The sequence below is a fragment of the Mus pahari genome, chromosome 14, assembly GCF_900095145.1.
Source record: "Mus pahari chromosome 14, PAHARI_EIJ_v1.1, whole genome shotgun sequence".
In the NCBI taxonomy this organism is placed as follows: domain Eukaryota; kingdom Metazoa; phylum Chordata; class Mammalia; order Rodentia; family Muridae; genus Mus; species Mus pahari.
In genome coordinates, this window is record NC_034603.1 from 84,066,383 (window position 1) to 84,084,067 (window position 17,685).

Here is a 17,685-nt window from a genome sequence, read left to right on the forward strand (position 1 = left end):
CATAGGGACCCTTCCCATTAACATTTAAAAAGGAGAGGAAGAAAGCATGGTGGTGTGCACCTCTAATTCTAATTGGGAGGCGGAGACAGACAGCCCTCTGTGTGTTTGAGGGTAGCCTGTCCTACCTGGTGGGTTTCAGGCTAATCAGGGCTAGAGAGACTCTGCCTCAAAAAAAAATTATGATGAATGTGGTAGTTTAGGGCTGTGATCCCAGGACTTGCGGAGGTAGAGGCAGGGGGATCAGGAGTTTAGAGTCAGTCTTGATATATAGAAAATTCCAGACCTGCCTGGGGTGGGGAGGCGTGCCCTGAAAGAGAATGGCCTCTACAGGCTCATGTGTTTGCATGCTTAATCCTCAGGTGGAGGAACTGTTTAGGAAGGGTTAGGAGGTGTGGCCTTGTTGGAGGTATGTCACTCACTGGGAGTGGGTTTTGAAGTTTCAAAAGTCCTGGGCAAGTCTAGTGCTTCCCCCCTCCTTCTGACAGCCAATCAGGATGCAAAGCTCTTAGCTACTTCTGCAGCACCATGGCTACCTGGGTGTCGCCATGCTTCCCGCCATGATGATAATGGGTTAGCCCTCAAAGAGTGTAAGCAAGCCCCCAGTTAAATTTTATAAGTTGCCTTGGTCATTGTATCTCTTCATAACAATAGAAGAGTAGACACTGGGCTATATGAGACCTTGCCTCAAAACAAAGCTCAGGTGTGCCAACAGGGTGACATCAGGGACCTAATTAGAATAAAGCTTCGGTCTTGCTGAGTTCCACAGCTGAATCTGCTGCGGCCCAGGGGTGAAGACCCTGGGTCCATTCTGCAAGGCTCTGGTTTTGGGGTTCTGAGACAGGGACTCAAGTGCAATCATTTGTCTGGGAGCTGACCCCAAGAGTATTGGCTGAAGAATGACAGTTGTCACAGGACAGAGAGGGTAGCTATTCTCAGGCACGAGGCATCACAGAGTAACTGGCAACTCAGCAATGAGAGCGCTGTCTTACCAGGAGTGTGTGGGGCACGTGGCTCGGAGTAACACACCTAAGTGGGACACAGGCAGGATGGCTATCTGTTGCTTCAGGGTGTTTCTGGGGCCACCTCAGTCTGATCCCTGAAAGTGGTCATATCACCACAGCCCCTCCCCACAGGCAGAACTGAAGGGATGTCTCAGGAACAGTAGTTTTATTGTGTAGAGGCGAGTGTAGAGGAGATGTGGGCAAGCGGGCACCAGCGGTGCCAGCTACAGCAGACAGTAACAATGGCAGGCATCCACATAGCAACCTTGTGAAGCCAGTGTTATAAATAACCCGAGTCACAGTGGGGGAACTGAGGCACAGAGCTCTTGTGTTCAAGGTTACATAATACGAGATTCATAATTTCTCTCCTACTGGGCCCAGCAAGGGGGCCACGTGCACTGTACTGCAGAGACAAGACTGGCAAAAGCGAGCACACGGCTAGACAATCTGTCATAGCAAGTAACCCTCGCTCTTCCTCTGTGTCTCCACTGGCTGTGAGCCTGCTGCTCAACGCAGAGGCGGGCAATCCCTCTGTTGTCTATATGGACAGTTCCAATAGGGTAAGATCCAGAAGAAGAGGGCAGTGGGGAGCTACCTCCTTCTCATGTAGCCCAGGCTGGACTCAAATTCACTGTGTAGCCAAGGCTAGACTTGAGTTCCTGATCCTCCTCCCTCCACCTCCTAAGTGCCAGGATGCTAGATGGACACCGTCACTCCTAGCTGGGAGTGTCCTTTTCCACGTTCTAAGTCCAAGTTTCTGGTTGAAGGAAGGCCACTTCCCCAGATGGTACATTGCAGTCATACCTACTAGGCCAGACAACCCTCGGGGATGTCCGATAAGTATAAACAACCCCCCTTGAGCTTGGGGAGATGGGAGGTGCCTGGTCAGGAGAGGCTTTTTTTTGTCATGTGTGCATGTGTGGTCACATGCCCTGATGCAAGTGTGAAAGTCAGGGGATGTGAGAGAGTGGGTTCTTTTCTTCTACCTTGTAGGTCCTGAGGTCATCAGTCTGTGACAGATGTCTCTCCATGCTGAGCCATCTCTCTGGACCACATTCAGAGTTCTTGACGTTCTTGACTTTGAAGAGCTGGCAGAGCCTTCATGGCCTTAAGGCATTCAGGCTGGATCTGCACTATTCAAGACTCTTGTCAGGAAGTGCCCCAAAGCCTTGGGTACCGAGTATAAAGACGGTCTGTGAACGTGAGCCTCCTCCCCAGCTCAGGAGAAAGCCCTTTGCTCTGGCTAGTTTTTTGTTGTTATTGTTGACACAAGCAAGAGTTACCAGTTTAGAAAAGGCCTTCTCTCAAGATCGGCCTATAGGCAAGCCTGTTGACATGTTCTTGATTAATAATGTAGGAGGTTCCAACTCACTGAGGTGGTGCCGCCCTGGGCAGGTGGTTCTGGATGGTGTAGAAAACAGATGGGAGCCTTGGAGAGCAAGTCGGTAAGCAGCACTCCCCCATGGCCTTTGTACACACCCCCCCCCCACGGCCCCATCAGCTCCTGCCTCCAGGTTCCTGCCCCGTGTTCCTGTCTGCGATGGGAACATGTTAGCCAAGCACAGCCTCTCCTCCCAAGTTGCTTTTGATCAGGATGTTTATCTCGGCAACAGAAACCTAATTAGGACACCCGCGTTCTCTTCCATCTTAACCTGCTTCCATCCAAGCGCCCTGGCATCCCCAGGCCTTCTCATTGCAGCCTTCTCTGCCTCCCTTGAGCCTTTCCTCACTGCTGCGATGGCTTTGTCTGCCTCTCCACTGGCGTTCACCTGTTATCTGTTTGCCTTATTCCCGCCAACGAGAAAACAGGCGATAAATCGGTGTTGGCGAATTGATGTGTTCGCTCGCTTGGCTAGGTAGCACATTTGCATTGAGCAAGGGCAGGCTGACCGTGCCTCAGTGAAAGAGTGACGGATGGCGGAGGGAAATTCGGGCACTCCAGTCGGCTGGCTAAGGAAATGTCTGAGGGCGATGGGGTCTCTGCTGGGCCTCTAAATCATGCCTCTTGTCTGGGTGCCCCCAGCTGCCACAAGCCTGGGTGATAATTTCATTCCTGGCTGTCAAGACCAAACTCACATCAACTCTAAGTGAGGAAGTGACAGGACAGTAAGATGGTTAGCCCCAGAACCCAGCACAAGTATACACACACACACACACACACACATGCACACAGGGAGGGTGTGCGCAGGGCTCAACAATCCTAAAATTCAAGCCTGTGAGTTTGGGAATTGACTTTAAAGAGCTTTGGTGCGCTTTTTGGTCATTAGTTATATACTAGAAAGCCCATTAACTCAGTGATTGAGAGGGTCCGAGGCTAGACCTCAGGTATACAGCTGACGTCTCCTGACATGAATGCCACAGCCCCAGTTTATTATAGATAAGTGAGAAGTGGGAGAGAAGCCATAGGTGCAGAAGCTCTTGGGGGTGGGGGGTGGCTCGTGGTCTGCAGGAGAGACAAGGGTACCCTCTCCGCGACCTATCTCTCCTGCGCGTTGAAGTTACCGGAGCAGCCTCGGCTCTCCGGACTGCTGGATGCCCTAGGAAGTTGCATGGTCCAGGGAGGGGCGCAGAGCCATGGCTCCCGCGCTCGCGTCCCCCTCCTCCTCGCACAGCCCGGGGAGGGAGCGCGGGGAGGCCGCGGCCACCAGATGGCGCCCAGGCGCCGAGGAAGCGCGAGGCCGCTCCCGGGCCGCCTCCTCAGAGGGAACAATGCGGCGCCTCGGGTTGTAGCGCCGCGCGGGAGCCTGGAGCCCGGAGCCCGGAGCCCGGAGCCCGGAGCCCGGAGCGCGGGTGGCCTAGCGAGCTGGCGAGCGGGCGAGCGGGCGGGCGAGGACGAAGGCAGGCGAGCGCGCAGCCGTCCCTCCCCAAAGCCATGGGCGCGGCGCGGCGCGCGGCTGCAGAGCGGCGCAGCCGGAAGGTGCGGGGGGCCGGGGTGCGGGCCTGGGGCCGCCTCTAGCCGGCTTCGAGGGCGCGGGCCCCGGGAATGAGGGCGCCCGCCGCGGGAAGCCCGTCTGCGCGCCGCGGCGCCGTCCCGCCCAGCCAGCGAGCCTAGCAGGCAGACGCGCGGCCGGCGTTCTGGGGGCGCGCCGCCTCGCCTTCCCCAAAATGTGAATCGGGGAGGGCGGAGACGCAGAGAGCGCCCGGCCCCGAGCTCTCGCCGAACCCCTGCCCTGCGCGCCCAGGCCGCGCCGTGCCCCGCGCGGGGTTGCAGAGCGGCGAAGCCACCGTGCCCCGCGCTCCCTCGGCGCTGCGACCCCCCCGGCTTCGGCCCGCAGAGGCTTCGCAGTTCCCGAGGCGGTCAGAGCCGGGCCCAGGACGGTGCGTCCGGCCTCGCCCCCGGCTTCTCGCCCAGACAAGTTTGAACAATGATCACAGTCAACCCAGATGGGAAGATAATGGTCAGAAGATGCCTGGTCACCCTGAGACCCTTTCGGTAAAGTTCTCTACTGGTTGGCGCAGGGAGGTCAAGACCTCCCCAAGGTGGAGCTGGGCGAGGTCGTTCCCCTCAGGGGGTGCGAGTTCGGGTGGCAAAGGAGGTTCGCGAGGGCCATGGGGATGGGAAACGGAATTAGATAGGGTTGGGGTATGTGTGTGTGTGTGTGTGTGTGTCTAGGGGAGTGCGGGTCTGTACCTTTCTTGAGTTGACCAAGATTGGAACGATATCAGGTATAGAGAGGTGAACATGGAGTCAGAAAACACCAAGATCAACGTTCTGGGCTCCAAAGTGGCCCCGGCCAGCAAGTCCCATTCCTGCCCCTTGCGGTCTTTTTCATCTCGCGTCGGTCCTATCTGAGCTGCGAAGTTACTGTGGGGTGCCTAGGAAGCACCCCTGGTGTCCCGCCTGTCTCTTAGGTCGGCCCGCCCATCCTCTGCCTAGTCCATCCCCCTTCCTCTCCCCCTCCCCGCTCCCTGCATCTCACTCATATTCCTGGTGGGAGACAAACCTGGGTCCAACAGGAACGTCCCCAAGATTGGGGCAAGGACCCCTTCTGCTGGGGATTCACTCCTAACCACGGATCTCCAACAGACTAGATAGGCATAGCAGGTGCATGAAACACGGACGCCTCCCTCCCTCCCTCTCTCTCTCTTTCCCTCCCTCCTTCCCTCTCTCCCTCCCTTCCTCCCTTTCTCCCTCCCTTCCCGTGGACAGTCCTGGCCAGGCAGGGGTGCAGTTTGTGAGAGACTCGCTAAGACCTGTTGGTCTTAGGAAGGGACCCCACTTCCTTCTCCCAGACTCCAGCGGAGCTAGGCCCCGAGGCCAGTCTGGGGAGAGGGTGTCTGGGAGGCCTAAAATCCTGCCTTTTTTTGGCAGCTGGGCTCCAGAAGACACAGAGGGAGAGATGGGCACCGTTGTGGAGGTGGGACTCGGGACTAGGCCACAGGTGGAGTCTGATCATAAACCTTAAGGCGGGTGCTGGCTTTTCTCCCAAGCTCTGGGTTGATCCCCGGTACCTCCAGTCAACCTCCTGTACCCAGCTGTGTTGGGGCTGGAGAGATGCAGCCCACCTCCCCCTTGCCATCAACATGCTGGGCCAGTTCTGTGGGGGCTGAGATGGCAGCCTCTGGGGACAGCAGCAGTCAGGTTGTCTGTGTGAATGCAGAGGTCTGTAGAGCCGGAGGACCCGAGGGCAGGATTTTGGAGTGCCCTCGGCACTAAGAAATCTCTGGCCTAAGATGCCCAGGGAAAGACTCTGGCACTTCCAGAGCTGTACTGGATTCCTGCCTCGCTGGGCAACTTGAGAGGGTTCTGGCTGGTCCCAAATCCCGAGTCAGCTTTGTAGCCCGCTGGAAGCCCGGCTTCTGAAGTCGGACCTGGTGTGATGCCTGCAAGCAGCGGTCTCCAGCACCAGAGACAGCGCCCTCAGTCCCGAGCCCGTTTTCCCTCCCGTGTAACGGAAGACAGGATTCCCAGAGCAGTTGCAACTCGCTTCCAACCCTTTAACTTCACCTCCTGGTTTGTCTAGGCTGGTGGAGACCCTCAGCAGCCAGTCTTCTTCAGGTCCCCTCAGAACTTTAGATTGGAGGCCAGGGGCAGCTATCTGATGACATCACCCTAACTTCATTTATCTCCAAGGGAGGTCTGGGAATGCTGTCTCTAGCAGAGTTCCTGGCCGGGCCTTTATTTTATAGGTGCCCCTGAGATGTTACCTGTGTGGATGAGGTCATTATACCCACTATACATGACCAACTACACTTTTGGGGTTCCCTGGACCCCAAGTGTGGTAACTGGTAGAGAGCTGCTAAGGAGGTGTATTGGGGCCTCAAAGTCCCGGCTGAGGGTGTAGACCTTCCTCAAGCCAAGCATCCTGTATCTCCAACACGAAACGCAATCCCATGGCTGAGACAGGGTGGGGTTGAGAGACTGGAACTCGGAAAGTCCTCCCCCCCCTTTTTTTTCCTTAGGTTTAGAGCGTAGTCGTGGGTCTCCCACAAGACCTCTCTTTGAGTGTGCTCTGAACCCCACTCTGGGCTTAGAGGGATTCAGTGAGGTCCCTCCAAAGGAAGAGAAGTGTCCCTTGTACCATCTTTCCTACTGCAGCTCACCATGATCCCCCCACAAACCAGGGGCACGGCTGTCCCTGAAGCTGCTCTTGGGATTCCCTGAGTCTAGGTCCTCTTTCCCTCCCCCACTCAGTTTCTAACAGCCTCCACAATTTACGGGCTCGAGATTTGTTTTGTTTCTTCTTTTCTTTGGCAATTATGTGTTTTCCTTAATGAACCAAATTTTAACTAAACACTACTCTGTCGGTTTAAAATAATGGAGATTAAAACGTGTAAAGCAAGTCTTGCAGAAAGACAACGAACGAACAGGCCCGAGGGTTGGGGACAGGGCGGAGGTGGGGCAGGTGGAAGCACCTGGCGTGACTTTTGAGGTCCTCTTGGTTATTCTGGTTCTATATCAGGTGGGGTTCCTCACTCTGACCTGGGGGTAAGGGAGGGTCCCCTTTCAGCTCTGACAGTCCATCAAGTCCTCTGATGAATGAGGGGGTCTCAAAACCTCCCCTCCCCACCCCCTCTCTTGTCTGGAGCCCAGCATGGAGCACTGGGTCTGGCAGGGCTTGGGGCAGGGACTCTGAGCCTGGGTTCCAGCTGTCACTTCAGGTTACTTGAGTGTCTGGCACCTCTTAGATAATGACTGTGTGCTGAAAGAATGCATGATGTCATGTTCTGGCCCGCTCCCCCTCCCTGCATGACTGCAGGCACACTTGTGTGACACTCCATGCCTGGGTGGGAAGATGTCCTTACCCCTCCCCTCGTGGTGCAGGTTGACAAACCAGGGCGTGCGTGACTGATTGATAGAGAAGTCTGTGGGGAGAGTGGGCACAGCCGGGGGTGGAGGGGATGTGGCCTTGCCTTGAGACTGTATCACTTAAGAGTGATGGGGACTTGTGGCACCCTATGAGGACAAGTGAGCTCGCGGTAGATGGCAGAGGCTGTGTGTGCAGTGCCAAGGGGGTGGCCCAGGTGATTGATGGGTGCCAGATGGGTCTCACTGTTCAGTCGGAACCAGTGTTTTTCAAATGTGAGTGTGGACCAGAGTCAATGGGAAGCTGGATAAAGAAAGCAGATGGCCTGCCCTGTCCCAGCATCTCATCTAGGAAGGAGGACCTACAGTGTCCTCTCTCCCTTCCTCCCCATCTCTCTGGAGATTGGATCTAGACTCTAGTGTATGCTAGACAAATGCTCTACTGTTGAGTTACATCCCTAGACCAAGAATACCCATTTCTAATCATTCTTGGGAGCCAGCGCTGAGCCATGCACCAGAGTTTGGGGACTTGCTATTCCAGATGAACTGGCTTCTGTCTTGAGGCTGGCCCTTGCTTGGATTTCTACTTATATGTGAATTCTTTTTATTTTTTTCATGTGGTCAGTTTCTTTGTCCCATTGAGCTGGGACCTCCTGGGCCCAGGAGCTCACCCCACCCCCACCCCTGGTTCTTCTGTGCACCCCCAAGCTCCCTTCTCTCACTTGCTGATTCTTTGTTGGCTTGAGATCTCACTTAGCCCAGGCTGGCTATGTGACTAACTTGCTATGTCGCTGAGGATAGCCTTGAACTCCCGAGCCTCCTGTAACCACCCCACCCAGCTTCTTTGCTCAAGCTTAGAACATTTCTGTGCCTTTCCTAGTTGGAAATAGGACACTGGATGGCTGTGTGTCCTGCTGACCCACCCTATTCCTCTCTCCCTGCAGGCTGTTTGTCCTGGGCATCGGCTTCTTCACCCTCTGCTTCCTGATGACATCTTTGGGAGGCCAGTTCTCTGCCCGGCGCCTGGGGGACTCGCCCTTTACCATCCGCACAGAAGGTACCTTGAGAACAAGGAGTGAATGTTCTCGAAGCAGAGGGGCGATGCCTCCGAGCTCAGCCCCTTTAGCAGCTTTTCTGGGACCTTGGCTTTTGAACATGCAGATGTGTAAGAGAAGGGGGTCCTGAGTGTCAACTGTGATGTCCTGCTGCTTGGGACCAGGTCCTTTGTGTGCCGTCAGGATTCTCAGGCCAAGGAGGAGGATCTCGAAGTGTCAGAAGGGTTCCTCTGTCATTTTCCTGTGTCTGGGTTGGTGCCCTTTAATGCAGCACCCGTCTCTTTGAGACCCGTGTTGTGTGTTTTTCACCAGGCAAGGCTGTGGTAGAGGACAGGCTTGCAAAGAGGCCTCACATGGTTCCTGTCTGGGATGTTGGTCTCGCCTGGTCCTTCTCTGTCCCTGGCCTGCATGACACTTGCTAGGTGTGGAATGGAGATGCAGAGTGTGGGCTATTCGGGACCAGACAGGCTGGAACCTGCATCTCTAGTTTCTAGCTGTGGGTTGTTGCCAAATTCTTAAGTTGCAGAGAAAAGGGGAGGGGCAGGGGAAAGGGTGAAGACCTCTCCGATGCTGGACTGAATGGGCTGGTGTGCAGGAACCCCAGGCGCCGTGCACTGTGTAGTATGTCACAGGGTCCCTTTGAGTCAGTAGTGTGAAGGAGGAGCATGGCATGGAGGGAAACTGAGGCAGACGGGGGCTTCTGGAGCTGTTTGGTGTTGTGAGATTTCTGCCTGTCGAGAGAGTGTCTCTTGGAAGTCACCTCCTTGAGCTTGCCTGGCTCTTGGTTCCTGGTGAGGAGCACTGTAGGCATCCTCTCAAGTGGGCTCCAAGTGGCACTTACTATACCATCTGGTAGCCATCCCCCGGTGCATCCCTTGACTTCACACGTGAGTCTTTAAACCCTCGAAAGCTCTCAGAAGCCGGGTCATGCTTAGCATCAGTGGCTGACTTCCAGAGAACCCTCAGTATCTGAACCTAGGGTCTCCATCTGCTAAGTGGGCTAAGGCACTGCCTCTGCAGGGTGGCCTTGAGCCTGTGCTGAGATACCTGGAGAGGGGAGCCTGTGCTGCGACTGCAGAGTGACGCTTCTATGCACATTTAGTGCATGTGCTCTGTGTAGGGGAGGGAGGCTGCTCCAGGGAAGGGTGCGGTGGTAGGGGAGCGGGGGACCCCTGAGGTGTGTGGGTCTCTACACAGGAGATGATCAGGTTAGAGAAGGGGTGGGACAGTTGGGAAGGCTCGCTGTGAAGGAAAAGCCAGGGTAGGATGGTTGGGGACTCAGGACACAGAAGGGTGTGAGGCTCGCAGCGAATGCCCTTAGGTGCCATCTGACGTTGGTTATATCTGTCTGGGTTTCAAGAACCCAGGGCGAGAATTGTGCCTGAGCTCTGGGTCTTCTGCCCATCCCTCTGAAGGGTTATGGGCCAAGAAAACACTCCCACCTCATGGCCTTTGCCCTGTTTTGGCTTTGGCTTTGGAAAGGGTCTAGCTCAAGCCCTAGATCTTGTGCCATAGAAGGCAGAGAACCCTCTAAGTTACACATAGTTACACTAGAGGTGTATGTGTGTATATGTGTGTGTGGTTACACTAGAGGTATATGTATGTGTGTGTAGTTACACTAGATGTGTGTGTGTGTGCAGTTACACTAGAGGGGTGTGTGTGTGTGTGTGTGTGTGTGTGTGTGTGTGTGAGCTCATGTGCTTAACTATTTATTTATTTATTTATTTATTTATTTATTTATTTATTTATTTATTTTCGAGACAGGGTTTCTCTGAGTAGCCCTGGCTGTCCTACAACTCACTCTGTAGACCAGGCTGGTAAAGATTTATTCATTTATTTAATGAATGTGAGTACACACTCTCTCTTCAGACCCAACAGAAGGGGACATCGGATCCCATTACAGATGGTTGTGAGCCACCATGTGGTTGCTGGGAATTGAACTCAACGCCTCTGGCAGAGCAGTCAGTGCTCTTAACCGCTGAGCCATCTCTCTAGAGATGGTGCTTACCATTATTATTTTTTTTTATTATTATTATTTTGGTTTTTCGAGACAGGGTTTCTCTGTATAGCCCTGGCTGTCCTGGAACTCACTTTGTAGACCAGGTTGGCCTCAAACTCAGAATCCACCTGCCTCTGCCTCCAGAATGCTGGGATTAAAGGCATGCACCACCATGCCCGGCCTGTCCTTTCAGCCTCTAACATCTCTGGTGTGACTATGGAGGCACCTTCTCTGGGCCAGTTTATTCTTCAGGAGAAAGTGCTTGAGTTTGGGGACACAGAGACAAACCTGAGATTTAGACAAATGTCGATGAATGGGAATCACCTGGCCAAGGTGGGACTGTGGCTTGGGAGGGAGGAGCCTCTGGCCGTCCTACTCAGCAAGGCCCAGCCTAGTTCTTCCTAAGGAGGCCTTGCTTGCTCCTCAGTGAGTCAGACTTGAGCTGGTTGGAGGGAGCAGCTTGCCTTGCAGATGTAGGCACAACGGCTTGAGATGATCATTCTGCCCGAGCTCCGCTCAACCTGGACCCCAGGCCAGAGATTGAGTGGAAGATGCTCCAGGTTCTGTGGATGTCTCTTGGAGACTGGCCATTTGGGGAAGAGGGATAACAGGTAGAGGACAAGCCCCATTTGGTCCGCTGGGGTCTGCCCTGGTCTCTTCTGCCTCAACTGGGTCTGTAGCGTCTATCCCTGCACAGGAACTGATTTTTCAGCTGTCCAGACACTCTGGCCCAGCCTCCTCTGCAAGATCCAGGGAGGGCTGTCTTCTTTGGCAGGTGGAGCTTGATCAAGGGTGGGGATGGGAACAGAACCACAGAGAGGGTGTCTGGGGAGGAGGGAGACTAGCTGGCCTCAGGGGGTAATAATAGCACTCATCTCTAAATGTGGGGTCCATTCATATCTGCAGCACCCCAGGNTCCTCATTTATATGGAAATCAGTGGGGGAGCGCAGTGTTAGCTCCCAGACTTACTGCTGGGACCTCATAGTAAGTGTTAGCTCAATTCAGAAGTGTCAGCTTGCTTTGCTGATAGTTCTGGGGCCAGCGGTGACATGAGCTGAGCGTGTCACTTGGGTAGGGCTTACCTCCCGGGCCCTCTCCCCTCTTTGGTACCTATATCTGGCTTTATCCTCAGGTATCTCCTGGGCAAGAAATGAGCTTCTCAGGCAGGGTGGAGCGACATTTTAGGGCTTTTGCAGGAGGGTGGCACGTCTGAGCCCCAGAGACCGGGGAGGAATCTTTCTTGGTTTGGGAACCGCAGGGTGCCTCAAGGGTCATCTGAACTGGGTCTGCCCCCTCAACCAAAGCTATAATGAAGCCTGGACAGCGGCCACTGGCATGTCCCTAAGTCCTCCAGTTTTGGGGTCACACCTCCTGCTGTCAAAAAGATTCCACAAGGAAACCTTATTAATTCCTGCTGTGAAGAGCAGCCTCCACCCCCAAATGTCTTCAGAGACTCTTGTGTGGGGGGTGACCTATATTTCCCTGGTCATCTCTCCCTCTGATTTCTTCCTTCAGCCAAGGAACCAGTTTATGTCTCCTCCTCCTCCATCTCTCTGGCCCTGACTTGGGGGGAAGGACACTCCATTCCTATAAAGTCCCTTGTCCAAAAAAGCCTGTGTGTGTGGCCAGCCATATGGGGACAAAGAACGTGAGACCCATGGGACAGGGGCTTCAGATCACAACCAGGCACAGCAGACAGATTCAGTCTCCTCTATTGGTGGCAGGAACACACACACACACACACACACACACACACACACACACACACACACAGAGTTACCCCTGTGTCCTTCTTAGACCCTGTACCCTGTCTCTTGACTTCCTTTCTCCAGTCTTCCAGGCTGTGCCAGGAAATTGTTTTCCCGTGTGAACATGCAGTCATTTACTTCTCTCAGCTTAGAGTACCTGCTGTGCCCAGACCCACCCAGGGGCCAGGGGGACAAGGTGACATGCTCCTCCTTGAGAGGTTCCGATGCCAGCCTGGGGCTCATCCCAGTCCCCCCTTTTGTAGTTTTAGGGGACCCATCTGTTTTTCCTCCCTTTCTATTTCCTTCTTCTCTCCTCTCCCCCTCCCCTTCATTTCCAGTGACCCCAATTTTTACAAGAAGTGGGGAGGAGACAAGAGGATAAAAAAATCACAAAACCCAACAACTCCAGATCCCACTGCCCATTTTACCCGAAGGGAAACTGAGGCCAAGTGAAGGAAGTGGACTGTTCCCATTGGGTCAGTGGCAGAACAGGGCTGGAGTCAAAGTTTTGATTTTTACTGCAGCCTGGGTCAGGCCCCTTTGTTACTCCTCAGACTCTAGTAAGCTGCTGGCTTGGTCTCCCAGTGTCCCCTGGGATAGGATGTGACCTGTGATGGGTGGTGAAGGCAGAGGAGCTGGCGATTTTTCTCCAGGAAGCACAGCACTACCGGGGAAGTCAAGGCTCGGAGTTGCTCCTGCGGAACTGCAAACCCGGCACCGGGACGTGGGGGGCTCTCAGGCCTGAGCGCTTTGGCCTGTGCACAGCGAGGCAGGTCCCAGTTCTGGGGTGATTTCTTCTTTTTCACCCTGATCCTATGAGGAAGGGACTCCCACAGATGAAGCTATGAACTGTGGCTCACCAGGGCAGCCCAGGAAGGCCAAGCAGGCTGTGCACTGCACAAGGCCACACCTATCAACTACCTACAGTACAGATGGTACCCCGCGGCTTTGCAGGGCAGTAGCCAGGTCAAAACTTGCATTGTCTGCAGTGATGGCCCCTGCCTCTTCTTTCTCTCTGGTGTGCCAAGCACTGCTGGGTTTAGAGGGTAGGCACAGTCAAGGCGGAGACATGTTTGAGTGACAGCGGCCCTGGGCTCTGAGCCCGGGAGAGGGGCTGCTGTCTCTGTCTTGTTGGTACTACTATCTGATCAACTCACAGAGTGCCTCTGAGTGGCACCGGGTGGGCACAGTGGCAGGTGTGGCAAGGTTGATTTATCTGAGGCTGTTGTGAGACTTCTCCAGGCTTCGAGGACTCAGGATGTAGCTCAGTGCTTGGTCACTTGCCCACCATGCTTAAGGCTCTGGGCTCAGTCTCTTAACACCACAAGAAAAACAGAACAAGGTCACACTCTTGGGATGGGGGGCCTTTTGCTGTTTCTCTTATGAGGGGCAGGAGAAACCACATCTTTCTCCCTCCCCCTCCCTCTCCTTTCCTCCTCCCCTCCTTCCCTCCCTCCCCTCCTCTTCTCCTCTCTCTCCTTCCCTCCTTCTCTTCCTTCCTTTGCCCCACCCCCACACATCTCTACCATCCCACGTGACTCCTGGGACAGCTCCATTTCCTTCCTCATCTCCCTCTGCTCCCTCTCTTGTCCCTTCTCTTTCCATTGGTTTTCCTTCAGAGCTAGGGGTAGCATCCCCGAAGGACACAGGCCCTCCGGGTCTGATGCCGTTTTGAGTCACTGTCTTCTGAGCCAAGCGGCCTTCATCTTGGGAAGTTCAGCTGCATCACCTTGCTAAAGGACCATCCTGTCTGGGCTTGTTGGCAGTTTTCATCCTTGCTGAGGGGTGAGGAAGGTCAGGAGACCCTAACCTGAGTACCCAGCCTCTTCCTAACGCCTGTTGTGTGCAGCTCTTAGGAAGGAACTGGAGTAGATAGGGGGAGAAACAAGGGGGGTTGTGTCTGTGCAGTTCCTGGGAAGTCCTCATCCTAGCTGGGTAAAAGCTTTTCAGGAGCGTCCTATGTGAGAGGACACCCACAGTCCTGTTAGTAACCCCTCACCTGTGCTCTATAAGGAAGCCCAGCAAACTGATTGGTTTCCCTCACCCCAGAGTGAAATTTGGTGGAATCGCGCCTCGGTCTGTGATTGGGACCTTAACAGAAAGGGCAGATATGGCTTTAGTCTCCCTCTTGGGGGGATCTTTAGCAACAGATGCCTGGCTGCTCACTAGTTCTCAGGTGAGGCTGTAAAGAGATCCCTCCTGGCTCCTGTAGCCTCCCTTTGAGTTCAGGCAGCCAGATGGGCTTGTGTCATGCATGCAAGGAAGCAGTCAGTGTCTGAGCCCGGCAGAATAGTGATGGAGAAGGAGGTGAGTCCTGAGTAGCTCTTGTGACACAGGTCACTCTGCTCCCCTTCCTCTGCTGGCTTGTCACCATCAACCTGTCTCTCTTCAGTCTCCCTGCTCTGCCTCTCTCCCCTCAGTGGCTCTTGCTGCCTGTGCAGGATGCTGGGCTGCAAGACAGGCCATGGTATTCTTCTCTTGAGTTAGGGACGCTGAGACCAAGAGCGGAAGGCTGACGTCTCCTCTGCACATAAAGGGCTTGGTAGCAGAAGCAGGTGAGACCCCACCCGTCACCTCCACAGTACTGCTTCTCCCCAGGAGGCTGCAAGGGCCATTCTGGCACCTTCTTTCTGAGAGGCAGTTGCTCTTGGCTCCCCTACGATGCTCTGAGTTTTCATACGCATGGGCCAAACTCGCAGCTGTCAGCACCTGGGACAGATGGGAAGTGCCAGTACATGGCCAGCACCCAGTAACTGACGGAGCATAATTGCCACAGCTCTTGGTGTCCAAGGTGGGATGGTCCAGGATTGGCCCACACCCCTCTGGCTCCCAGGTAGGGCCAGCCTGAGGTTGCGTAGGATGACAGTGGGCTATCTCCTGCCCACCTCTTCCTCATTTCCATAATGGACTCTCTTGAGCCAAATGTTGATAGCCCTTGGCCGGGTAGTCTGAAAGCATGTGGTTAGCCTCTTGCTGGACTTCAGGCATTCGTTGAGAACGTAACTCTGGAAGTTTGGAGGGAGTGGAACGGGCTACTGTTGCCTTGTGCGAAGCAGCCCGGGACCTGTGTGGCTGTCTAGAATGTTCAGCGACACAGAGTTGGAAAGACAAGCGTTGATCCCAAAGACGGGAGGAGATAGACCACCAACCCAAATCACTTAATGGCCAAATGAATTAAAGCAAGCAATTAACTCAAACAAGCTGTGTGTGCGTGTGTGCGCGCGCACGTGCGCGCACGTGCACGTGCACACTGTCCTTTTCTAGAGAGGTTCAAGGAAGTGGGATGGGAATGCATGGCTTAGAGGCCGGGCATGGCAGAGTTGAGAAGCAGCATCCTGGATCCCAGAGCACAGGCTGACCCCGTATCAGAGTCACACAGGAAGCAAGCACAGAGAAGTTTCAAGAGCCCTTATCAGTGGACAAAACCATACTTATGGAAGCCTGACTGGGCGTTCCTGGCTCATGCAAGGCGCAAGGGTTCTCTGCCTCCCCTTCTTCCACTGGGGCCTTCCCAGTCCTCACAGACCCTTGATGCTCAGGACACCCTAGAGGTTACACATAGAGTTTTCATTGCACGGTCTACCAATCCGAAGCCAGAGAGATTGCCAGAGCCCCTCAGGTCACCCAGCAGGGAAGGAACAGGTTAACCCAACAGATGGGTCTCTTCCAGCGGCAATGGAAAGGGGTCCTGTCCTGCTGGGTGAATGGGCAGGAGAGACACTCTGCCTCCCACTCCTGTGAGGTGGCCTGGGAAGATGGAGGTGGGGATGAGAGTAGAGTATGACTGCCCCTGACAAATGCTCACGACTGTGCCCACAGTGCCAGGCAGCCCAGAGTCCCGCGGTGCCCTTCGCAAGATGAGCGACCTGCTGGAGCTGATGGTGAAGCGCATGGACATGCTGGCCAGACTGGAGAATAGCAGCGAGCTGCACAGGACTGCCAGTGTGGCGCACTTAGCTGCGGACAGGTGAGCAGAGGCGGGGGAGGGCACAGTTAGCGGTGCCCCTGGGGTGCTGGGGCCCAGCATAGCCTCAGATGCACCTTTAGAGCTCTCCTTTCTGATAAACTAGAAAAGAGTTATGACTGTAAAAAAGCAGGGCTGGAGAGATGGCTCAGTGTGTAAAAAACACTTGCTGTTCAAGCAAGAGGTTAAACCCGGTACAGTATACTCCTGGGAGGCAGAAGCGGAAGATCACGGGGGATCTGGATTCTGTGAGAGACCCCGTCTCCAGGGAACAAGACAGAGGGGGAGGGGACAGAGCAGGTCTTCTGGCTCTGCATAGCATGCTGACATCTGTGCTCTCTCATTCCCCCACCCTCACCTCTGACCCCCACTCCCACCCCACCTCCCCACCCACTCCCACCCGCATAAAAAGGTGTAGAAATACATCCAGAATGCAGGCTCCTCCCTCCCAGGCTCAACGACCATCAGCATTTTGTCTCCTCTTAGACCACCTTTTGTCCTCATTAAATAAAGTACCTCAGGTGAAAACTGAAGGGCCCTCTAACTGCTTCTCCCTGGAGATAAGCAGTTCACACCTAGGGCTAAGTTTTCTCCAGTCTAGGTTCTTTTATACACACTTATACTCATTATAAAGGCATAGTGTGCACACCTGCCCTCACCCTTCTGTGTGTGTGTGCGCGCGTGCGCGCGTACATGTGTGTGTCTGTGTGTGCGTGTGAGTGTCTGTGTACATGTGTGTGCACGTGTGTGCTTGTGTGCATGCACATGTGTACATGTGTGAGTGCCTGTGTGTGTATGTTTGTGTGTATCTGTGCATGTGTGTGTCTGTGACTGTTCATGTGTGTGTGCGTGTGTGCCTGTGCCTGTGTGTGTGTATGTTTGTGTGTATCTGTGCATGTGTGTGCCTGTGCCTGTGTGTTGATGTGCTGTCTGGCCTTGATGGCCCAGATGGCCTTGAACTTACAATCTTCCCGCTTCCACCTACTAAGTGCTGGGGTGGGGGGTTGTTAGTGGGACCCTGTGAGTGAAGTGGGGATACAGTGTGCTTCTTTGGATTTGTGTGGGGCTCCCTGCCCTCTGGCTTGCCAGTTCTGGATTGCTGGTCATGGGTCACCCCCAAACTGGCCTGACCAGTTGAGCAAATGCCCTGGGGACTCAGATGGAGGTCATAGGCCACATATCCATATCGGGGGTATTTAACCATACAACGCTGAATATCTCACGTCCTTCTCATGGGGACACCTCTAGGACAGTCACACATCAATCCACACCCACTATACAGGGTGTATTCATCTCTGCAGAGGGGGAAACTGAGGAACAGCTGTTCAGGAGCAGCCAAAGTTGTATCTCTAGGAGCCCTTGGCTCACCTCCAGACCCACTACGCTCCTGTCGGCAGCCATGTAAGGCCTAGGTTTGTTTGTTCGTTCACTGGGGCTGAACATTTTACTTGTTTTCTTGTGCGTGTGCACGACTGCATGCCATGGCACGCGTGTGGAGGTCAGAGGGCAGCTTGCAGGAATCAGTTCTCTCCTTTCCATCGTGTGGGTCCTGGGAATCCAGCTCCAGCCATTGGCTTGGAAGCAAGTACTCTCATCCACAGTCACCTTCATCCTTTGTGCGACGTTTCTGATGTGGGAATTTACAAACCAGGAAAGAAAACCCTTTGTTA

General features: G+C 54.4%; 1 protein-coding gene across 3 annotated transcripts in view; it reads left to right on the forward strand.

Annotated features, from left to right (window-relative positions):
• Positions 1-3,804: 3,804 nt before the first annotated feature.
• The window catches only part of Mgat5b (alpha-1,6-mannosylglycoprotein 6-beta-N-acetylglucosaminyltransferase B), a 69,296-nt gene continuing 55,415 nt past the window's right edge, over positions 3,805-17,685 (forward strand). For 2 of the 3 annotated variants that reach the window (XM_029546627.1, XM_021212496.2), the window contains exons 1-3: positions 3,805-4,434; positions 8,193-8,305; positions 15,871-16,018. In XM_029546627.1, the coding sequence (XP_029402487.1) occupies positions 4,367-4,434; positions 8,193-8,305; positions 15,871-16,018 (329 nt within the window). In that variant the 5' untranslated portion in view covers positions 3,805-4,366. The remainder of the gene's footprint in view (positions 4,435-8,192; positions 8,306-15,870; positions 16,019-17,685) is intronic. The other variant, XM_029546628.1, reaches the window with a different exon arrangement.